The sequence below is a fragment of the Platalea leucorodia genome (genome assembly GCF_965183815.1).
Source record: "Platalea leucorodia genome assembly, chromosome: 9".
Lineage (NCBI taxonomy): Eukaryota > Metazoa > Chordata > Aves > Pelecaniformes > Threskiornithidae > Platalea > Platalea leucorodia.
Genome location: NC_138831.1, coordinates 38,304,257 through 38,326,068, shown reverse-complemented (window position 1 = coordinate 38,326,068; position 21,812 = coordinate 38,304,257). Strand labels below are relative to the sequence as shown.

Sequence of the window (21,812 nt, the reverse complement as noted above, 5' to 3'; positions counted from 1 at the left end):
TTGAATGAGCCTGCCTGGTCTGAGTTCCTGCAGTCTCTAAGGAAATACCAATTCCTGTCTAGCTTTGAATTTTTATTTCTAGTTTTAGTAAATTAATGTAACTTTCTGTATTGCTTCCGTCTTAACATATTGCAGAAAGTCTTTGCTTTGAGGGAGCAACGAACTATATAAATGAGCTGATATACAGGAAACAGCATCTTATCGAATACTTGAGGAAAACTTGTAGGATGCGTAACAAGAATTTGCTAATACATTACCTTCAGGGCAAACAGTGAATGCAGTCCGCGCTCTGCCTTCCTGAGCTTCAGGTGGGGTCCGCTTGCAGTCTTGAATACTGCCACCTCTTCTCAAAACAGTGAAGGCTTACCAGTGTGGCTCTTATTGATCTTAATATAGGGTTTTTTGACTGCACAACTAGATCAAATAGTCCTTACAGGTCTCATTTAGGAGGGTGAGCTATATGGTAAAGGTATAGGACATTATTTGCCCTGAAATCAGCATCTAATAGTTGATGTAAATAGACAAACCATTCTTCAGAAAAAACAGACTAGAACCAAGCTGACTTCATTATGAACAGACACATTGGTATTTTTGTATTTATTAAATTAAAACCACACAAAATATAACTGCACATAAGAACACATATCTGATATTCCAATGTCATATCTCACAAAGAAAAATCTCCTGCTGTAACTCTTCCCTTCTATTAGCAGAAATCCAATTTACAAACAGTTGTTTAACCATAAAGGCTTTAACTAATCAAAACAAGTTGAATTCCCCTTTCTAGGAATACATCATAACCGCACACAGACACACACACAGAGTTCAGAGGCAAGTTCTGCAGCCCTGAAGTAGACAAAACTTTCACAGCAAACTTGCCTGTGTTTGCAGAATAAGTAAATTTCTATTATTTTCATAGTTTGTCATTGACAAGCAAACTTATTTAATATTTTTAAATACTTAAAACAAATTTCACTTTAACAAGTATTTACAAAATCTTTACTAAAGATCAACATTCTGCATAAAGGTGACCTCAAGGATATATTCTTGCTACCATGCTACAGTTTGCACAGAAGGGGTATAAAGGCCATTGCTAGTTTTGGAAGGCTTAAACCCTTTGTTGATATAGCATAAGGACATTAACCTATGGAAGGCAGACGAGGTCATAATTTCAGTGCAATTACCCATTCATGACTTGGTTTAAGTACATCAAGACGATGAGTCCAAAAGACTTGGGTTTTGAATTATTGACCAGTTAGTTCTTTAAGAACTGATTTCATGGAAAGTTTTCAGGCCATCACATCTGTCTTCTACTGGTGATACGAAGAAGTTGCATAGGGACCTTCCTCATTCTCCTCCTCTCTAAAAAGAAAATTATCATCATCATCAGATCAGGAACATACCATGTCTCAACAGTAAAACTGTAATGCAAATGCAGATAACCGGTTTTCCTAATAGATCAAAATAGAGAAGACTGGCATTGCCTAACAGGAATACTACCTGCAGTATACTACTGTTCTTTATACGTCTCTGGAGTTCTCGCTATGTTGTTTCAAGAACAGAATGCTGAAAACAAGTAAAGCTGTTTAAGTTCAACAACATCAGAATGTATTTAGAATTTAATGAATTATTCTTGACTCTACAGTGCCAAATCAATACGAAATACTGTAAAGGATAAACAAGTGGAGAGCATGCTGGAGTTCCAGCACTGTTGCTTTCAATTTCTTTTTTTAAAAAAGCAAGTTTAGTTGTAGGTTTGTTTCAGCCTTTAGAATGGCAGGGGGTGCAGATGGACCAAATGAGGCAAGAACAGGAGCCGTCCATCATAGCTGTAGCTGGATCTGTGTCTTGATGCTGCCAGGATATTCCTTCAGTGGGCTCCCTGATGTATACTTCCTGTGCATCAATCAATACTGAGACTGATCACTTGGATTTTCTTAGGAGAAAATAACTGCCCACAAGTGCTATTGTTAATACAATGACTGGATAAGCCAAAGGAGTGTTGCTGTTAAAGATCCTCAGGAAAAATCAGTCTGCCTACTGTTTACTTGACAATATTGCCTTTAAGAGAAAAAAAAAAAAGTGGTTATGTAAACCTATTGCAGTGCAGCATCCAGGACTAAATCAAGCATGTTAAGTTCTCCAAAGATCACTGTTTTCTACTACTGTAGCTTCAAAATTATGTTCCTGAGAGCCTATTCTTAAAGGTGATGCCAATTTTAGTGTTCTGGTGAGAACAGAAAGACTTAACAGTTGTTACACTGTGGGCTTCAAAGGATTTCCAGTTACTTGTAATACTGTATGTGCCTCCATACAAAGGTACAGTTATTCAAACAGTCTAATAATGGTATAAGGTAAAAACTATGTATTTCAATAGTATTCCAAACCCCAATCATGCAGACTTTTCCCTACTAACTGCTAAACATGATTACTTATCTACAATTTCAATTTCATATAATTCCCCCCCCCCCAAAAAAAAAAAAAATAGAATCGGAGGAAAGAACCCTACAAACTAACCATGCAGCGGAGTAACTTGCACTCATTTTCCCAGCCCTTCCCTGTTCCTGGGTAGTCAAGAAAAATTATCTTCTTAAACTAAAGATATGATATTGCTTTTGCCTTCAAACAATCTTATTCAAAAAATGAAACATCAAAAAAACAGGTTGGGATGAAACTGGTAATTATTGCAGGGATGTGTGGCTACAGTAGTACTGAAAACAAATTTTAGCCTTTCTTAAAAATACTACACCTATTTACATTGGCGATGCTATAGACCCAGTACCAAGCATGATTCTTAAGATACAGATGATCTGTGTATATGTAAGTAGTATCTTTCCTTATATCATCAGTTCTGCATTGCAAAACTGCCATGGAATACTATAATTTGCAGATGCTGTTCATAATACCTGGCATGACAGTAAAGTAAGGAAGCAAACAATTCATGCTTAGTTGAATAAGCACTAAAGCACTTTTGATCTACAATTGTCTCAAGACAACGCAGTTTGAAACTTTTTCAGAATTGAAACCTATCAACATACCAACCGTGTAAGACTGGACTGCAGAACTGTAAAATTCAACCATAACTACTTGACTGAAGCGAAATATTTCAACAAGTATATTCTGAAGCTCTGATATATGCCCTTCTGGGGCAATGAGTTTCTAGCCACACGTGCCCAGAATATAGCTGCAAATAGCAATCTCCTGCTAGTTTGTGAGGATGAAGGAGAACTCTTGTATCTTCAGAGCTTAGACTGCCCAGTAGGGGAGAAGCTTACTTTCAATGCTGTACACTGAAAATTACTTTGTACTTCTTAGTTTTGTTATGTTTCCCCTTTTAGGAGACTAAAATGTGGCAGAGTTACAGCAAAAAGACCTTCCTTCTCATCAGAGACTGTCAGAATTGGCCTTTCAGTCTTTATTCTTGAAAGCCTTGATATAGGAATAACATCCATCATGACCTGGCGACAGCCAAACACTGGACTGAAATTAGCTGCAGTTGATTACGGTGGATAGTAGGGGTGAACATGGAGAACTAAAGAGTTGAAATAGTGATGTTATATTAGCAGGTCTTTCAGACATCAAAGTAACAAAACAGCTAGTCTAAGCTGTTCATCTCCACTTCCCTTGTGAACTATGCACTTGGACTATGGAGTCTTACTTGGCCATTGTCAGTAGAGGGCAGAAGACTGGCACTTGAGCCACAGCCAGCTTTGAGGGGTTTCTGTATGTGGTAGGGACATAAGAACCACATAGTAGGTCATTATGCTTGAACCTAAGCAGAGCAGTGACTGGCTGTAATGTGCAAAATATATTTCTGACCAAGGCTCAGGCACGCTGTAGCGGCCAGTAAGGGTTGGTGAGAACAGCTTCTAACATTCTATCCCAGGCTGCAGTACTAGGCTGTGATGAGGTTTGCAACACGTTACTCCAAAGCAAGGTAATGGTCAGAAATTATTACTAATGTAGATCTTCAGAACATAGCAAGTACAAGTCTGTTCTGATGGCTTAAAAACAAGCCAAGCTTTATATGAAATAAAATTACACAGCAGTAGCTCCAGCCCATGGCCCACAAGCAACAACACGGCAGTGTGTATATGTTTAATGACCAAACAATTTTCTTCACTTTTAAGATGCTTAAAATAGCAAAGTGGTAAGTCACTGCAACGTCTTCCCTCAGGCAAAGGGAAAGGAACAGCACAGCATCACAATGCTTCATAGTGCTGTCTCTCCCTGTTTGCTGTTGCCACTTTGCCCAGCAGGTTACAGGAGCTGAAAGACATCCACTGCAAGTATTGTATGCATCAGGCCACAATAAAAAATGCTAATAACCACTTCTGTAAGACCGAGTGCAGCTGAGTGTGAACAAGTAAACTCAAATCCAATGCTTGGATGCTTCTAGAATCCACAATTAAACACGGCAGCAATCTGAGTTTGTGAGTTAATAGCTTTTGGAAGTCTGAAAGCAGGCTTCTCCACAGGCATCCTCCTTTATTGAGGTATCTGTTTTCTCAGCTGACAGCCAATGATGATGAACAATTATTGGGCAAATTAGCTCAGTTATTGGTTTCAAATGCTTCAACACCCTACTCTTTCCTAGGTTCAGGTCAAGGCAAGTAAGCAGATGACAATATATGGCTTAGTGGTGGACTTGGCAGTGTTAGGTTTACAGTTGGACTTGATGTTCTTAAAAGTCTTTTCCAACCTAAATGATTCTATGGTTCTGTTTCAGTGCTGCACACCAGTTAATTATATTGGCTTGTATAAGCAGTAATGATTAGAGAGGCTCTAGTCAATTACAAGGTTTTCAAAATCAGTCACTAAAAGGCAAATGCAGAAGGACGTGACCTGTCCCAGAAGCACGGTGTATGGCCCTAGTGTTCTAGCCTACCACAGTCCCACCCTAAAATATTAAGGACTCTAAAGGCCTTGCATTAGACCTCTGGTGTTCAACTGCCTGATAGAAAAAGCATCACTAAACTTAATTTCAGTTTCAGCATCCTGAAACATGCATAACAGCATTTTGGGCAAGATGAAGCACTACTGTATTTTCTCAAACTATTACAAGTTGCTTTTCTTTCCTGTGTGGATAAAACCAATAATGGGTATTCTTCCCTAATATGCAAATATGTGAGTTAGCGACATATGCTACAAACAACTATATTAATACTTTTGCATTTCTTTTGGCCTATTATAAAAAATATTGCTCAAAACAAAAACAGGTTTTATTGCCTTAAGCTGCTCACCTAGAGCTGCATCTTGGGTAAATATGCCTGATTGGGGGATTCATTAACCAATGATTTCTTGCTCAATGGAAGTCTCTAGTAAATGTAGTATTACATGCAGATCTAGCCATATACTTACATAAACTCTAATAGTGAAAGGCAGCTGGCACAAACCGAGCGGATCACATTCTGTCATCTTTAATGCTTGTCTACTTGCATGCCTATTGAAGTTTAATATCTAGTCTAAATCTGCACCTATGCGCTCCTCAATTTTTCTACCTAACAGCAAGAGGCTTTAGCCGGAAAGAAGCTGACTTTAGAGATTAATATACTTTATTCCTTTGAGTGCACTTAAAGGGGTGACTTCAAGAGTTATGACTAAACAATGTAATTCACCTTAAGCTGTCTTTGTAGCACAAGGAAGTTTCTGACTATGAAACTATACAGTCTGGTCAGAATCAGTGCATGCCTATGCATGCATTCTTGGCAACTTTAAGGGAGACTAAAGTAAAGAGCGATTTAAGAGATGTCGTGATTCTCTCCATCTGTCAAATCAGGCTCACAGGTATGGTGAGAAGTTATGACTCTTCAAGTTCTGGAACTGACAGTCTGCTTCTGCTTGCAGTTTTCTTAGTTCCCATGTCCCTTTTGGTGGCAGCAGATGTAACTCTAGGTATTCTTTCTTACTCTCAAACAGGCACTTAGGTAAACTGCAGTGTTGGTGCAGAAGGCCAGAGTAGCTGGAAACAACACTCTTCATTTCATAAATGGCTTTCTTTCTAAAATTTAAAATTTGCATATTCATAAGGCTGGTTTACTATCATGATGGCTGTCCAATTTTCAAGGCCTCCTGCTCCAAGCAAGGGACAAGAAAGGTATAGGCAGGAGGGAGAACAGGTGCGTCCTGGGGAGCTGCTGGAGCAGAGTAAGGAATGTTGCCACCTTCCAGTGTGGGCCCAGAAGTATCACTGATGGAACATAGTTGCGAAGTATCCCCAGGGCTTTTGGCAACGGTCTCCCTCTACTCCTGCTCTCTGCAAGGAGTAAACATTCCCTTTGGTGCTTTGGCACTTCCTGCCAGACTGGAAAGGGGTGAACACAGTTGGAGAAGATAAGGCAAGGATGGCTTTTGTGAGCCATGATGGAAAACCAGAGGTGGTGGGGTGGAAGGTGACATTATGAGGACTTTATCGGACATAGGGGAAGCTGTTCTCTTCACAAGCTTTGGATAACGTCCTGCTCAGCAGATAGTCCGCAGGTCTGTACTTCATGCTTCCTCTAGCATCATGACCAATAAAAATCTGTGCTCTATGCATAATTAACGAAATTACCTGCTAAATCTGAACAGGAGGTGGGACAGTAACTCATCTTCTGTATCCATTATGCCTTGACAGGAAACTTGGTACCAGTCCCTCATTTCCCAAGTTGTAACTTAAGCAATATAGGAAACAGTGTATCAGTAGCAGTGTACTATTTGTGCAGTGTCACTCTCACTGTATTGGCTCCGCTCATGGTGCAGCAAGGTCTAAGTGAATTTCCTTCTGTAAATGAACATGTTGTTTTGTTGAAGGGATGTTAAAAATAATTGCCTTCCTCTGGCAGGGACTGTGGTTTCCTGTCACATAGCTTAACTCCTAGGTCAACACCTACTCTAATCTGTGTCAGATACATGTGTCTCATGATCTGAGAGTCAGCAATGGCACATTTTGATAATACTCTACATGGTTGCAATGTAACAATGAAAGTGAATGGGTTTGAATAGAGAAGGATCTGAGTTCCCACAGCTATTTCTCCTCTTTCATGTAATCAAGTCAAAAGAAAATAATTTATAAGTGTGTTAAGATGTGAAAGCGTTCCAGCCTTCCCTGAGACTGTAACTCTAAACCACTGTCCTTCTGGCAATGGAGAATTTTATGTGGCGTGCAACAGGTAATGAATTACCTTAAGCTGTCTTATGGGATATTCCTCCAAACAATGCTTGTCCAATTGCTAAATGCAATACACTGCTCTCCTCAAACTTTTGTCTATTGAACAAAGTTTAAGTTGCTGAAATAATCCCTTAACTTATTGAAGAAATGATGGGATTCTAGGCTCAATAGATCTGATCCTGAAAGGTTACTTTCTTCTTAACATGAAAAGCATGTTGCTTGCACCCAAAAGCAGAGTATGTGAAGTGAACCAGGATGATGGAAGAAGTTTTGCATTAAACAAATTTGCAAAAGCAAACTACATACTGCAGGCATAACCTCTCTCTGGTAAGAGAGGTGATACCAGTCCCCTGCAGCCATACCTTTTATTGTCATGAGAAAGGGCACCTTGGCATCACCCACTGAGGCAATTTCTGCAGAGAATAAACAGGCCAGACAAGCAGCCCAAGAGACTGCTTGTAAACAAGCTGAGGAAGCTTGTCCCAAGGACATGGGAAAATAAACACTACTGAAGTGCATTCTTGCTCTAAGTCTTTCTGTACTCTCCATGGGATGCCTGCCTATGTGAGGGGATAATCACTGTGGCAGAGAGGTCAAAAGGCACTGCTTTTTCTGAGTAAAGTGTGTGGGAGCTCCTGGCTGTAGAAGAAAATACTGAAGAAAAGATAGAAATCTACATAGGTGGATCCGCAAAGGGAGGGACTGCACAGGGAAAGGAGATAGGATAGCTTAACTGAAACTGCAACATGGAGAATATATACACAATTATGAGGCAATTTGGGGCAGAAGAAAAATGCAATCATGCCTTGCTGTACACAATCAGCTTCCACATAGGCCTTGGCTTAATACTCTACTGAAAACTATGGGTTTGCTTCAGTAGTTGTCCGCTTACATAGCAAGACATCTTGGAGAATACTGGCCTTTGAGCTTTCATGGAATATTATTGCTATTCTATAAACAATATATTATGACGCAGCCTTTATAACTGTCATATCAAGGCATCTGCTAATGGTGTGCTCTGAATGTAACTGGTGCATGATAATAGCATAGACTTACTGTTGGCAAATTAAAACTACAGATGCTGTCTGAGATAACCCACAAAGAGGGTTCATCTTAGACTAAAAAGCCTTCAGGATGAGATTAAGACGCTTAATACTAAAAGCGGCATTTACCTGACATTGTCATCTTTTAGTTTTCTGGCTGCTTGTTTGGATAACTTAATCTGCAAGTCCAATCTCTGTAGGAAATCTTTGGCAGATAGTTCTTCTGGTGCAGTGGGCTGATTGTCAGGCTCTTGAGGACTGGGAGAAGAACTACTTTCCTCCTGAACTGTCACTAGTCCTTCATCACAAGAAGGAGAGCTGTCAACAGTTTCATTCTCGGGAGACTCCAGGGAATTAAGTCCATTGAACAGTAATGGTTTCTCTGATATAACAGGAATATTCAGGGTTTTCCTCAGAAATATACAGTCATTAGTGAACAGTTTATTTGCCCTCTTTATTTGTTCCATCTGAAAAAGATAGGAAAAATGTAAGTTATTAGGTTTTGGCAAAGTATAAAGTACTAACTTTCTGAAGTAGCACAGTAACCTTTAGTTACAATAAATCTATACTTCCTTTGCAGCAGCAATGACTTCAGGAAAGGATTTTTTTCATTCAAAGTGATTTCAGAGTGTATGTTCTGTCTTAGCCTTGTTAACTCAACACCCTAGCTTCTTCCTTCTATGTAGACCTGACTCCATAATATTGGTCTTTCTAAGTCTTGCACTACCTAAAGATGCTTTTCTTGAACAGTCTTCCAATCTCTATACAGGCGCACACGAACGACTTGCAAAGAATAAAAATTCTATTGCAAAAGTGCTGCTGATTTGGATTTATATTAGAGTAAGGCTCAGAACTGCTAGCAGCTGCTGTGGCTGAACTGTCTGGTAAAAAGCATGCATAATACAAACAAGGGGCAATACAGTTACCTTGAGCATTCTAGGACATGCTAGTTATAAACAGTGAGCACCACAAGTCTTAGAAGAGCAGTATATGCCTCATCCATAGTATTTTTCCTGCCTAGCTGATGTAACAAATTCAGACTTCAGATGAAGCCCTGATTTTCAGTGAGAAGTCAGGCACTGAAAGGAATGGGGGACTCTTAAACACTTCATAACGCAGCTGCATAGACTAGTGGCTGCATTTGTCCAGCAAACTGAATATACAGCTTGATCAACAGCAACCTCATGTATATAATAATGCCTAGTAACAACCATGTAACTGTTAAATACTTTTTATTCAACTTCTACCCAAAGTACTTCTTACTGATGATGAATACATCTGTGCTTATCAGTACAGATGACTTCCTGACAGAGGCAAGAAGACCCCATCTTTCTCAGCATACTAATGCATAAAGCCCCACTTGTTCTATACTTAACCTGAGAAGCTATTATAAATTCCATTGCTTTACAGGCGAAGAAAAACTCCCAGTAAATGTTTATACTATCTCCCTACTAAGAATGTTGTTTAAGTTCTTATTCATCAAAATTTCCCTTCCAAGTCAATAACAGTTAAACTAGCTTTCTATTTCTCAATTGCAAGTTTTAAAAGAGCACAGAAATCGGTATCCATGATTATGACTTTAAGCTTTAGTTACAACCTGAACTCATGATTTCGTTAGGAAAAGTCCTAAGTGAAAGAGAGAAAAATGAACCATTCTGGTTCCCTGGTGACTGCAATAAGCAGAAATCCCTAATCACTACAGTACTGCAATGATAAATGCACTCTAAATAAAACCTGCTTGAAAACAGGTATAACAGGAACTGAAAATACCTCTTGCCTGCATTAGAAGTGTTATTAATTTTTATTAAACTAAATGGAACTAAACTGAGTAAGAATAAAGACTAAGTCTCATAATAACAGGAGTCTTGCTGCCAGTATAATAGCTCAGAAAAAGCTGAGCACTCTAAGCACTAGCCACTCACTACTGAAGTATCTTCAGTTCAGCACTCAGATGCTGAAAAAATTGCTCTATCATCTTACGCTTGTCAGTCTTAAACTCTTTAAACTTTGCTCTGACATTACCTGGAGTCCTTCCCAATTGCAAAAGAAAAGACCATTGTTAACAGATAACTGGGTTAACATGCCTGTGCATTTCTTACACTGAACATACTAGCAGGGGAAGCTGTCTAAAACCAAGGGAAAACAGTAGAGATGTTAGTCTTTCTTCTCTGTGCAGATGTGAGACTGTGGCCACTTGCAGGACTGGAATAAACTCCTGCATGTAATGTAGACCTGTACTGTGTGGTAAGAGTATCTGCTGCAGTGCCATTATAGATCTGGTGTCATATATGGATGTGTTTGCTTGAGTCCTGGAAGCTTGATGAAATCTTTCTCTGTAAAAATAAATAGGAGAGATTCTCTCTAGAAAGGCTAGGTGTCTGGGAGAGTGAAAGTAGTGAAAATGGTGCCATAAAGTTCAGCAGTAAGTTATTTCTACCCATTAAATATACCAAAATGGTGTTCTCTACTTAGACAACCCCAACGTGTTGCTGCAGATGGCTAAGATGATGGAATGATTAGATTTAATAATCACTTTCAAAAGCTGAATAACTAATATCCAGTGTCAAATAGTAAGCTACTACTTCAAGTAAGAGAAGCTCATTACTCTTCCAGTTCCTGAACCCTGGAAACTACTTTTAGTTAGCCTTACACAGTATACGGTGTATGTCTAAGTTCTCTCCCAAGCTGAGTACCATCTGAAGGGCATAAAGGAGGCTTCACCTGACCTACTAACGAGACCCATAATGGCCACCAGATGCTCGTTTAAATGTCAATTGTCAAAATGTCTAAAAGTGGTCTGTCTTGATGGGTATCAAAACATGTTTAAAATGCTAGCTGGAGCTTTTCTCTAAAAATACAATACAAAAGCTGAAAACCGAGATCTCTGCTACAGGGGAGTTGGAAGGTGATGCTTCAACAGCTGATAAATAATGCACTGTACTGCTGTTCTCTATCGTACTTCACTGTAACTCTACCTCTGGTTATTTCTTCCTAAAATACCTTTTAAGTATCATTTTGTGGCATTTGGAAGACTGTGTACCTCTGCACTGGGTAACAATGAAATGGGAAATACTTGGTTCTAAAAAGAACATCCCTCAGCCTTGTGCAGGTTACTTGATACGTGTACTATATGCTGCTCCTTCTACAACTCAGTATGACTCCATATGCTTATATGTGTATGGAGAGCAGGATTTAACATAGTTTTCTTAGTACTAGGAAAGCTGAACTAATTTCTCTTAGCTACAGAAAAGCACGTGCTAAAGCCTTTGCTCTTTATACTTTAACTGAAGCTGCACTACTGCATTAACTGGTGCTGAACTAAACCATCAAAACTGCTTCTACTGGCAATGAAACGAATAGTCCTCTTCCTTCTCCCCTCAAAAGGGATACCTTTGTGTGATGGAAAACAGCACTCCAACCGAACCATAAATATGATACTAAACATTAATTCCGAGTGTTAATTTACCCAACAGTGTTCAAACAAGATCTAATGAATACAAGCCATACAAGATTAATAGACAGTTATCTGGGGGAGAGGGGTGAAGGCAGAGGATGAGGCCAAACAAAGCACACTGATCTCTCTCTGCCCCAACATTTTCATCTACCTTGAACTGCCTATGCTATGTCATGCCATGGCAGGCACTGGACAGGATGTCTCTTGCTGCAGAGTAACTCCCAGTGAGGAAAACCACAGGGGGAAACTTCTAAAAACAGTAATACTGGAGGCACTGGCAGCCAAAGATAATTCTGGTGTTCCTATTACAGCAACTCCCACTTCCAGCCAAGTATACAGACTGCAGGAAGCAAATGTAACAACTCTTTAGAGGAAGTCAGTCCTTGTCATTGTGTGAACACGTAAGATTCTTCATTTTCGCTAAAAGTAAACATGTTTGCATACATTCCTACTCTGGGCTGAAACGCATTAAAGCAGAAACACAATGGCTGATTTCAGCCAAGCTGGCATTGCTCTTAGGGGCTTTTCATATCAGTTTAACCTTTCTCAATTGAAGTCTATAATGATGCAGCTCTGGTTTCTCAAGTAGAATGCTAGCAACGTGAAATCAAATAACAAATGAGATGTTTAAAAAACCCAGTACTTATACTTTAAATGCATCAATAGCACAGCAAAAGCTCATTAAACTCCTACTACGAACAAAGTTCATGATTCATAAATTAAACCTATTTTTTCAGACTGTACAGGTTTGAGCCACAACTTCCCTTTAGCTGAAAGGGAGCTGTAAAGTGTTTAGAAATGTCTTTTTTTCTAGAAAACTACTATTTTAGTAATCTGTTTATTTTTCACTTATTGCAGTGAGCAAATACACTTCTGAATGAAGAACAACATACCTAAATCATTTAGGCCACAGACTTTATCCATTATGGAAAGCACTCTCAAAAATAAGAATTTGCATCCAATGAGCAGCTAGGTCACTTTGCCCCCGTAGTGAGCAAAACTTTGTTTTAATGTGGACCAATGTAAATTCAAAACATTTGTCCTGTTGTCAACAAGATTTGGTAAAAAGTGGCTTAATCTTTCTTTCTTAAGGGAAGAGAAATAGGCTTTTAACCCTTTTCACAACAAAGGCTGAATGCTGTTGAAGTTGCTGGGAAGCTTTAGTAGACCTTTCAGAACCAGAGAAGGAAAGGAAACCCATTCGAGTCAGAACCTAATAATTTGGGAGTGCATTTTACCTCTTCTAGAAAGAGCCCAACTGGAAGGTGCTCTTTGCAGCTGATGTGAAAGTGACACTGACTGTATGCTAATACCATGCTGTCAGCTATGCTCATCAGGTGCTTAGCCCCAAGCAATTTTGCAAGTTGGGACTACCGAAGCTGCACATAGATGTCAGCTGGTAGCTCACTGCGCCCCAAATAAGCTGGAATGAAGGTAGGGTAGGCGAGCTCTGCTCTGTGGGGAATGGCAGTGTGTTAGGGCCTGCTGGTAGGCCCTGCCGGACTCTGCATGTCTTAGGCTGGTGTAAGCCTTTCACCATTATTCACAGAAGTAAACTTTCTTCTCTGTAGGAAGAGAGCAGAAAAACAGCAACACTTTCAAATCAGCTATAAATCACTTCTAGGCTGGTAGAATTTTTAGCCCTGAAACTACTGGAAGAAACTCTTTCTTCTTGTCACAGCCTATGTGTCAACCTCAAAATAATGATTCTTCTCAAGGTAAGTTTAATTACATTGGGTTTTTTATTAATCTGAAGTGAGTGTGGTGTGAATCGTCACGTGAGCACAGGTTCACCCTGCGGGCCTAAGAGGCCCCGCAAAACCCGCGCCTGTCGCTGTCAGGCCGGTGCTGCAAAGGCCCCCTGCCCTGCCTCGGGCAGCGTGAGCTTCAGCCCTTTACCACCGGAGCCGGGTGCTCCCCCCCAAGCAGGCCACCAGAGTCAGGCCCCAGCATTTTAAACACCAAGACTAGCACGGTACCCGCGGTAAGAACTGACCCGTCTGCCCCCTACGGGTAGGAAACGCCCTAGGGCACAACCTCGCCCTGCAGCCCCTCGGCTGTTTTTCCTCCCGGCGCATCTTCCCCTTTTGGCTCCGTTACCTTCCGGGCCTAACAACTGCGCGCCGCTGTTCCGGGAGCCAATCGCCGCCATCGGCCCTGCAGCCCCCGGGGCTGAGCCCCTCCCCGCCGCCCCTCCGGCTCCCCGCCCCGCCAGGCCGCCCCGGCGGCGCTCGCCTTACCGTGACGCCGTACTTGAGGGCGATGCCCTGCAGCGTGTCCCCGGCGCTGAGCCGGTGCTCCACGTAGCGCTCGGCCAGCGGCGCCGCCACGCTCGCCGTGCTGCCGTACGAGCGGGCCTTGGTGCGGGCCAGCCGCTGCGACAGCTCGGCCTCCGACTCCGGCCCGCCCGGCGGCTCCTCCCGCAGCGACTCGGCCATGCTCCCGCCGCGCCTCAGCGACCGCGGCTCCGCGCCGGCTCCGCCGCCGCCCCGCCGGGCATGGCGCCCCGCCCCCGCCCCCTCAGGCGCCGCCCGGCAGCGGCGGCGACGGCAACGGCAAGGGCGGGCTGGCGCTCGGGCTCGGCGCGCGGCAGGCCCGCCGCGCACGCGCCGCTGGCGGCAGCGGGAGAGGCCGCATGCGCGGCGGCCGCGCGCGTGCCCACCGGCGGCATGAGGCCGCGCCCGCGCAGTGGTGGGGCTGCGAGGGGGCGGGGCGGGCGCGCGCGGGCGTCTGGCGGCTGGGGCCGGTGCTGGGGCCGGTGCTGGGGCCGGTGCTGGGGCCGGTGCTGGGGCCGGTGCTGGGGCCGGTGGGAGTTCACGTTCCCGGAGAAAAAGTTAGGGAGCGAAGGAGCGCTCTCTTTCCGCGCACCCCGCTCTGCGGGGGCCTCGCTGCGGGCCCTCGGCCTCTGCCCTGCGCTTCCCCGGGAGCGCCCCCGCCGCGGCCGTGCGCCCGGCGGCCCGAGGCCCTCACGGGAGGCCTGGGAGTGCGGAGCGGGGGGAGAGCCTGAGCACCGGAGTCTTATCTGTCCATGGGGATTTCGTAGTCACTTGCCGAGAAGAAGGGATACGCTTGTGCTGGGTCCCACAGCCTGTGTCGCTCCAGTAGAGACTGGCATGTCCCACCAGTTGCAAAGGAGCAAGCACAGAGTACTGGTGGCTGTTGAGGCTTCAGCCCATTTGTCAGCCGGGAGTCTTGGCAAGGCACGCGTCGTCATTGAGACTGAGAAGAAAAGAGCTAAAAAAAAAAAGATCGTGTGTAAATGCACAAATATAAAAGTGTAGCAATTATGCTAGATTTATTCGAGTAACAGAAGTGGGAAAATTCCTTTGAGGAAAAAGTCACAGATTTCATGACTAATAACTCAGGGTTCAGAATATCCATGTTATTTTAAAATGAACGTAATAAGTGTTTTAAGTGAGTACTTGCTAAAAAACCCGTGTATAGGCCTCCTTTGAAAACTGAACCGTTACTACGTAACTGGGGCTTTGTAACAAAACCTGTTACATATATATGGTGCACACATGTACATCCTGCACAGGCACAATATGTACCAAAATACGAAGCAGTGTCCCGGGCAGCCTGCTCTATGTGACTGTGCTTGAGCAGGGGTATTGGACAAGATGCCCTTCTGAGGTCACTTCCAACCTCAACCATGCTGTGATTCTGGGAAGGGGGTGTGTGTGTGTGTAACAAACACCTAGTTTGGTATTTTTTTTTTTTTTTTCTGAGAAGTCCTAGAAAGATAGACCTCTGGCTTAAACTTAAGCAAGAAAGACATGCAAGAGCTCTTAATTGGTTTATGGGATAACCTCAGCTTTCCTCAGCCCATATTCACTAATTATTTGGAAAAACAAAATGCATCAACTGACATAATATCTAGTTGTGGGTTTTAGATTAATTATGTTCAGTGGGTGGATCATGGAGTCTCTCCAAGGAATACAATACAAAAATCAAGGCGGATATGTCAAAGGTTGCTAATTTGACTACAAGTTTTCAGGCATAAGTTAGGAAAATGTGAAAGCTGCCCTACAAGATGCACGAGTTACTGATAAGGAATGACACATCAGCACCCCATCATCACATGAGAGAAGCCGATGTGACAATCCTAGAATGTCCGAACAGAGGAACTGTAGTCAGTGAGTAGAGAGATCAGAACAGTACAAGAGATTATATAAATTGATGGTAAGAAAAGATTCACTTTCATTTTTCTGGAGTTCTACACTGTATTTGGGAAGCTGCAGGCTCCCCTGGGGATGTTCAGCTGAGGTTGTGCCAGCTGTAGAAAGAGAGCACCAAATTGTGACGTCTCTGTGCTTTCAGTTCCTTGTGAAACTCCTCGATCTGCTGGGCTGCAACAGCAATTCAGCCGTGACCCACCTAGCAAAAGAGCTGAACTGCAGGTCAGCATTTATTAAAAATGTCTACTGTGTGTGCAGTGTGGAGTCATGGCTCAGCTTCAGCCTCTTAATGCTGATTAGTGGAAATTACGAACATCTGGATGCCTGCCTAGAGCTGGAATTACTCAGACCAGTTACTTCAGCTAAAGTGGCTTTTAGTAAAGGGGAGCTGCAGTTCAATAAAATGGAAGCATTGTTTAATGTTACTGATATGATGAGCTGAACATGCAGTATCAATTAGTTTGAAAATGTGTTTGACAGGTGCACTAATATTAGACAGTATTATTCCTTCTGACGTTATCTTAAACTCTATTTATATGCGAAGTGTGTGCAATACACTTTAAATCAGCTGTCACAACTCTGAGAACGGCAGCAGCATCCTTTGCATTAGTATAAAGATACCACAGATATTTTAATGTTGAAAGCTTTATTTTAATAATAAATCTTTTCAAGGATATGTATGAGGTTTTTTTCTTCTGGAGTTGCTGGCTTGTCTTTTCTTTGCATCAGCAATTTGTGGAGATGTTTGTTTGTTACCCAAAATCCATATTATAGCCAGAGGAACACTTGGATCTGGGATGTTGCCAAGATACTTGATGTGATTAGCTGTCTACCTTTTTTGTATATAAAGTGAATACCCTCTAAACCAAAAACTGAGTTAAAAATTTGAGTGAGAGCTTAAATTAGGTAACCCATTTTTACCTGTATTTTTAATATGCATTCAAAATGAGTTACGGAAGAAACTAGAAGTGTCTTGCTAATGAGACTTCATTTTTAAGGAAGAAAATTGTGTTAGTGAGAATGTGGTGTCCATGCTACTGAAATATCTTCATGGGATGGTCTATGATCTTGTGAAACCTAAGGGAAATCCTAGCTTGCCTAGGGTTTCTTGGTTTTAAGTTTAAGACGAGAGGCTCTGAGAAGTTGTTAGTTGTCAGACCCCTGTCTGACCTTGATAGAAGTAGGAGCTCACTTGCTTCAGAATGCCATACTAACTGGGGCTTGAGTCGGCACTGTAGTGCGAATTGGCACTGTGCCTGCACTGCCTGCTTGTTGGGTGGCCCTGTGTCTGACGCCTGACAAGCTGCTCTGGCAGGCTGCAGGTAGGAACGGTTTGCGCTGGTTACCCGCCCCTCCAGCTGCTAGCATGCAACGTAGGGGCATCAAACTTGCCACATTAGAAAGAGTCCCTGCTATAGCTTTGGGATTCTCGCTTCCTCATAGCAACATTCTCCCTCCTGATCTCTGAATCAGCAGCTTATTGACATACGTGGATGTTTCCTGAAGGGCAGGGGCTCTATGGCAATTAGTTTTAATTTATTGGTTTATTGCCTGATCATGACGTTCCCTGTGCAGCAAGGGAGCCTCTTGGCACTGCTGACTCCACTTCCTTCCTCCCTCTTCTCTTCCGTCCTTCCTGTTTCCCTGTTACTGCTTCTGTGATTTCTTTCCCCACAGTAGCTTCCAGTTCCAAGAAGCTGTACTTGCCCAAACCTGTTTCTTGCATTAAAATCAGTAATTCTTTAGGTAATGCTAGCATTGAAGTCATGTAACTGGGGATTGGACTTGACACTCTTATCAGACTTACACGGGACGGAGAGCAGCTCACTCCTCTGAGTCATTGTTCCAAAGCCGGCTGCAAACGTTGTTACATCTATTACTCATTTCACGTTTGGGAGGTTACTGATGCACTTGTAGCTGCTAGAAACATACTTCTAAAAATGAAAGCTTTCATTTCAGAGACCTCAGCTAAGCATTGTGGCATGCCTGCCTGACCTGAGGGTTCCTTAGAGCTGAGTCTGAAGAAGGGAAAACCCCTTTCTGCATTTTTTTCTCAGGGACATGTTCAGACCTAGATAATACTATTTTTGCATTCTTATGTAAAACCCTTGTACAGGAATTGGGTAAGGACAGAAAAGATGTATGGGAGCTACTATTACAATATTTACTCATGAAGCAGTAGTTAAAGGTAATTCTAATGAATACTTCAGTTTAGGAACTCTCACTGCCTCTTCTGTCTTTCTGAATTTGTTCTGAGGATAGGAGTTTTCTTTTCAATAGAACTTCAAGATTAATTTTCTAAATAACCAACAGTATTTAAATGTATGCAGTCCATTATCTTCCAGTTAGTATTGGATACTTAGCTGGCATTTTATCATTGAAAATCATCCATATCTAGATCAGTAAGTTTCACAGTGGTCTTGATTTATTTTCAATGTTATATAGGTCAACAGACTACAGTCAGCAATCTTCTAAAATAGAGATCAGTATCAACTGAGTCTAGTTAAGGCGGCCCATATGATTTAATGTCAAAGTAGAGAAGAGAATGCCTTCTAGCTAGGTAATTATTCTGTTAATGATCAGATATTCATCAGTCACTTTGTCAGTAAAGAAACCCGAATTTGCTTATTAAAGGGTTAAATGAAACAGCGAGCACTTCCTAATTTTGATGTTTATGATGCAAACCAGGGACATCATTATGATTATAACAGTTGTACTGATGTAGGACAGGGATGTTTTAATTTCAGGAACAATAAAAAAAACTCTCCTTGTGGGCTATATGTGTGGGCAGATTCGCAGTAATTAGGACAGAATAGACAGAAAGCAAGCTGCCCCTGGTAATGAGTGGTGTATCAAGCTATGCTGTCCACCTCTGCTCATGCCGCAACCTCTGATGAAAAAAAAGTAATGTAGGACAAAGATCAGAGGCAAATCCTGCCTTTTAAGAATAATAGCCCTGGGTTCTGCAATTAATTGCAGCAAGGAGAGGGGGTCCTGCATGAATTTCAAAAGGAAAGTAAGTTTGTTTGAACTGATGCACATTACTTAAGCTGTGCACATATTCCTCACCAAAATAAGCCCATTATGTAGCAGGAGCAGCTGTGAGCAATTATTAATATTTAACGCTCTTAGCAGGGGTTACCATGGGTTTCTGTAACAAGGTTACAAGACAGTGTTGCAATATCATGTGCTGGGGCTTTGCATTCTCAGAGCTTTTTTGGCTTTGTATTAAGTGCCAGTGAAGTTTTATTTATTCCCCTTCCCTACTATTTGCAGAGGCTGCATATCTTTGTAAGCTGCATTGTAGTGCATGATTATCCATTCTTCATTGCTTCTAGCCTTACTTGTACATCACCTGCTGCGTAGTAAAGTGAGTGTTGCAAGTCCCACGCTGGTAGGAGCAATCTTGCACAGGAAAGGATGCAAGTGGTTGGGTCCCATGGCGAGGGCTGGCTTGTGTTATCACAGATGTGTTCTGTTTCCTCCAGCCGTGTGGCGTTTGGTGCGAGCTGCTGGAGAATGATGACGCCAGTCAGCCTTGTCTTCCTAACTACGTCTTTTGACTGATACTTGTTTTCTACCCTTGCATGCTGAAAGGGCAGGCAGTTCTTGGGCAATTCATAGTTGTTTCCACTGAAAATAGGCGGGGCGAACATGCAAGATGGAATCACCATGTTTTGCACATCTGCATCTGAGAGGGGACCATCCATGGCTGTATTAGACCTTGGGTCATGGGGCCAGCAGGCAGTTCCCAGCACAGCACTGGGGACTTGGCAGGCAGGGAGTTGTTGCTGATGCTGCTTTGGAGGAACGTGGGACAAGCTGTCCAGTGGCTCTTCAGGGACAGCCTCTGGCCTTCAGGCACTCTTTTTCCTTAGGTCTTTTTTTTTTAGCCTTTTTATTGTATGTTAACTTCTTCTTTAAGTCATAAAATCCTTGAAATCAAACTGTTTACAGCTCTGGTTAATAAGTTATCAGGCAGTGAAGTCAATGGTACAGAAGGAGGAAACATCTGGAGCAGCAGCATGTATAGCCATTAACATCATAAACTACATAAAATGCTGCTCTACACTAAGAAGCAGTTGTTAGGAAGGTGTCCTGGGACAGTATGTGCTGTCCTTCCACAACTTCTGGGTTAAATGTGTTCAATTTACAACTAAAATGTCAGGCTATAGTCTTCCTTAAATTCACGCCTTGCTGATGATGTATGCAACCGTGAATTATGTGTAGCAGATGGATACATGTTTGCTAATTTCATAATGTGTCAATAGCATGGTCCCTAACTGACTGGTTAGTCAGTGTATTAGTGATGGGAGATACTGGCAACATACCTTTTACCTCCCAGGATGGCTTGTAGATTTTCAGGTGGTGTTGCCTTGTGTTGCGTATCTGTTGTTGTCCACGTAAACCCTGCTGCAAGACAACGGCAGCACACCATGCTTGATTTGGAAAGGGAGGAGTGGAGAGGGACACCAAAAATAGTGCTGAAATAATGGAGGTAGAAACATGTGAAGAGCAGACAACTTTTTGAGTGACTCCTGGACAGCTGACTGTTTCATTGGACCTCATGACACCATATTTGATTTCAATTTCCAAAGCGAATTTAATGTGACAATCAGTTCTTGCATATTGCATTAGAATATGCATCATTGCAGAATACTTCTGAGTTTAAACGTGTTTGTAATTTAGCTTCTGTATGTTTCTATTCACACTGCCTCACCTGTCCATGCTAACTGCTGCTCCCCATAAGCTGCTTCTGTTCACATGCACCTGCACCCCAGCTAAGGCCTCTACATGCAGGATCCTCACCACTATCCCACTCTGCCATCGCTGCTGAGCCTCCTGGTGCCAAGTTAGCAATAATGTCTTCCTTTCCCTGCTGGATTCCAATTCAGTGCAATTAACCCCTGCTTTAGCCTCTTTTAATTAAAAAGCAATGCATACAATAAATCTGGATGTAATATGATAGTTAATGGCACCTCCACTGATGTGTAAACGCAACAAGGAACGTAAGAAAGACAGCTCTGTCATGTGGGAGAGCTGTGCAAAATAGCCAGAGGGATGGTAATAAGGAAGTGTCTTGGCTTCACCCCATGACTTCTCTGTGAGTGGCTTTTTCACTCTCAACTTTTTCGGTGGGAGAATATTTTACTAGAAAATCGGTAAACAGGTGATTCACCACTCAAAATGGTTTATTCATACACATACTTAAAAAAAACCCACTTCAATATTCATTTGTCAATGGGTGTTTTTTCTTTAAAGTGTCATTATGCACCTTCCTTTGCCAAAGTAGTTCCAGTCACAGCTCTGCCTAGAGCCAAAGGGAACTTTCTTAATTAAAAGTGAAGAACCACAGAGGAAAAGGCTGCTTTATTATATATGTTATTACAATTCCTTTTTTAAGGCTTATTTTTACCAATAGTTTTGTATAACGTGTTCTAACAGGTCAAGAATAACTTGTGTATTTTATATATGCTTTTAGATTTGGTTTAGCTCAGGAAGACTTACAAATCAAACAGCCCTTTTAACCCTTCCCTCAATCTTAGGGTTCAGTACAACAGCAATCAACGAGTGATTTCAAAGAGGTCTGTCCTTTATCAAAGTGTACCTCAAACTGCTTCATTGGGGAATCCAAAGAAGCTGTCCAGAAATTCCCCAAGAACATGAATGAAGTCAGCAGACATGCAAAAATCCAGATCAGAACATCAAGCTTTTCATCTCTGTGTGCTACCTACTAAACTATACTTATTCTTCCTTATATCTGCTCATTGGCCCTATTTCTCTTAACTGCCCAACCTCATCCTACTTTTCCATCTTTTTGTTGCCCTTTCTCCTCCTTCAGGTTGGATCTGGCTTCAGCTATGGAATTGAAGTAGTCTAAGACAGAATCTGAACTGCCAGTAGACTTGGTCTGTCCTCTAGTCTCCAGTTTGCTTCAATCTGTGGAGACACTTAGGTGATCAAGAGTGTAACTTTGAAATTCAAGC

General features: G+C 42.2%; 1 protein-coding gene across 5 annotated transcripts; it reads right to left on the bottom strand.

Moving 5' to 3' along the window:
* Window positions 1-569: 569 nt before the first annotated feature.
* Window positions 570-14,179, bottom strand: LYSMD2 (LysM domain containing 2). Of its 5 annotated transcripts, none has more exons than XM_082321445.1 (3): window positions 13,888-14,168; window positions 8,323-8,660; window positions 570-1,358 (listed from the first exon to the last, which is right to left on the bottom strand). In XM_082321445.1, exons 1-3 carry the CDS (start codon window positions 14,083-14,085, stop codon window positions 1,298-1,300), a joined length of 597 nt encoding a protein of 198 aa, XP_082177571.1. In that variant the 5' UTR covers window positions 14,086-14,168; the 3' UTR covers window positions 570-1,297. The 5 variants fall into 5 exon arrangements, with proteins under 5 accessions (XP_082177571.1, XP_082177567.1, XP_082177568.1 ...); XM_082321441.1 differs by having other exon boundaries at window positions 570-1,362; window positions 13,888-14,162; XM_082321442.1 differs by lacking the exon at window positions 13,888-14,168 and adding an exon at window positions 12,886-13,163 and having other exon boundaries at window positions 570-1,362.
* Between the last annotated feature and the right edge of the window lie 7,633 nt (window positions 14,180-21,812).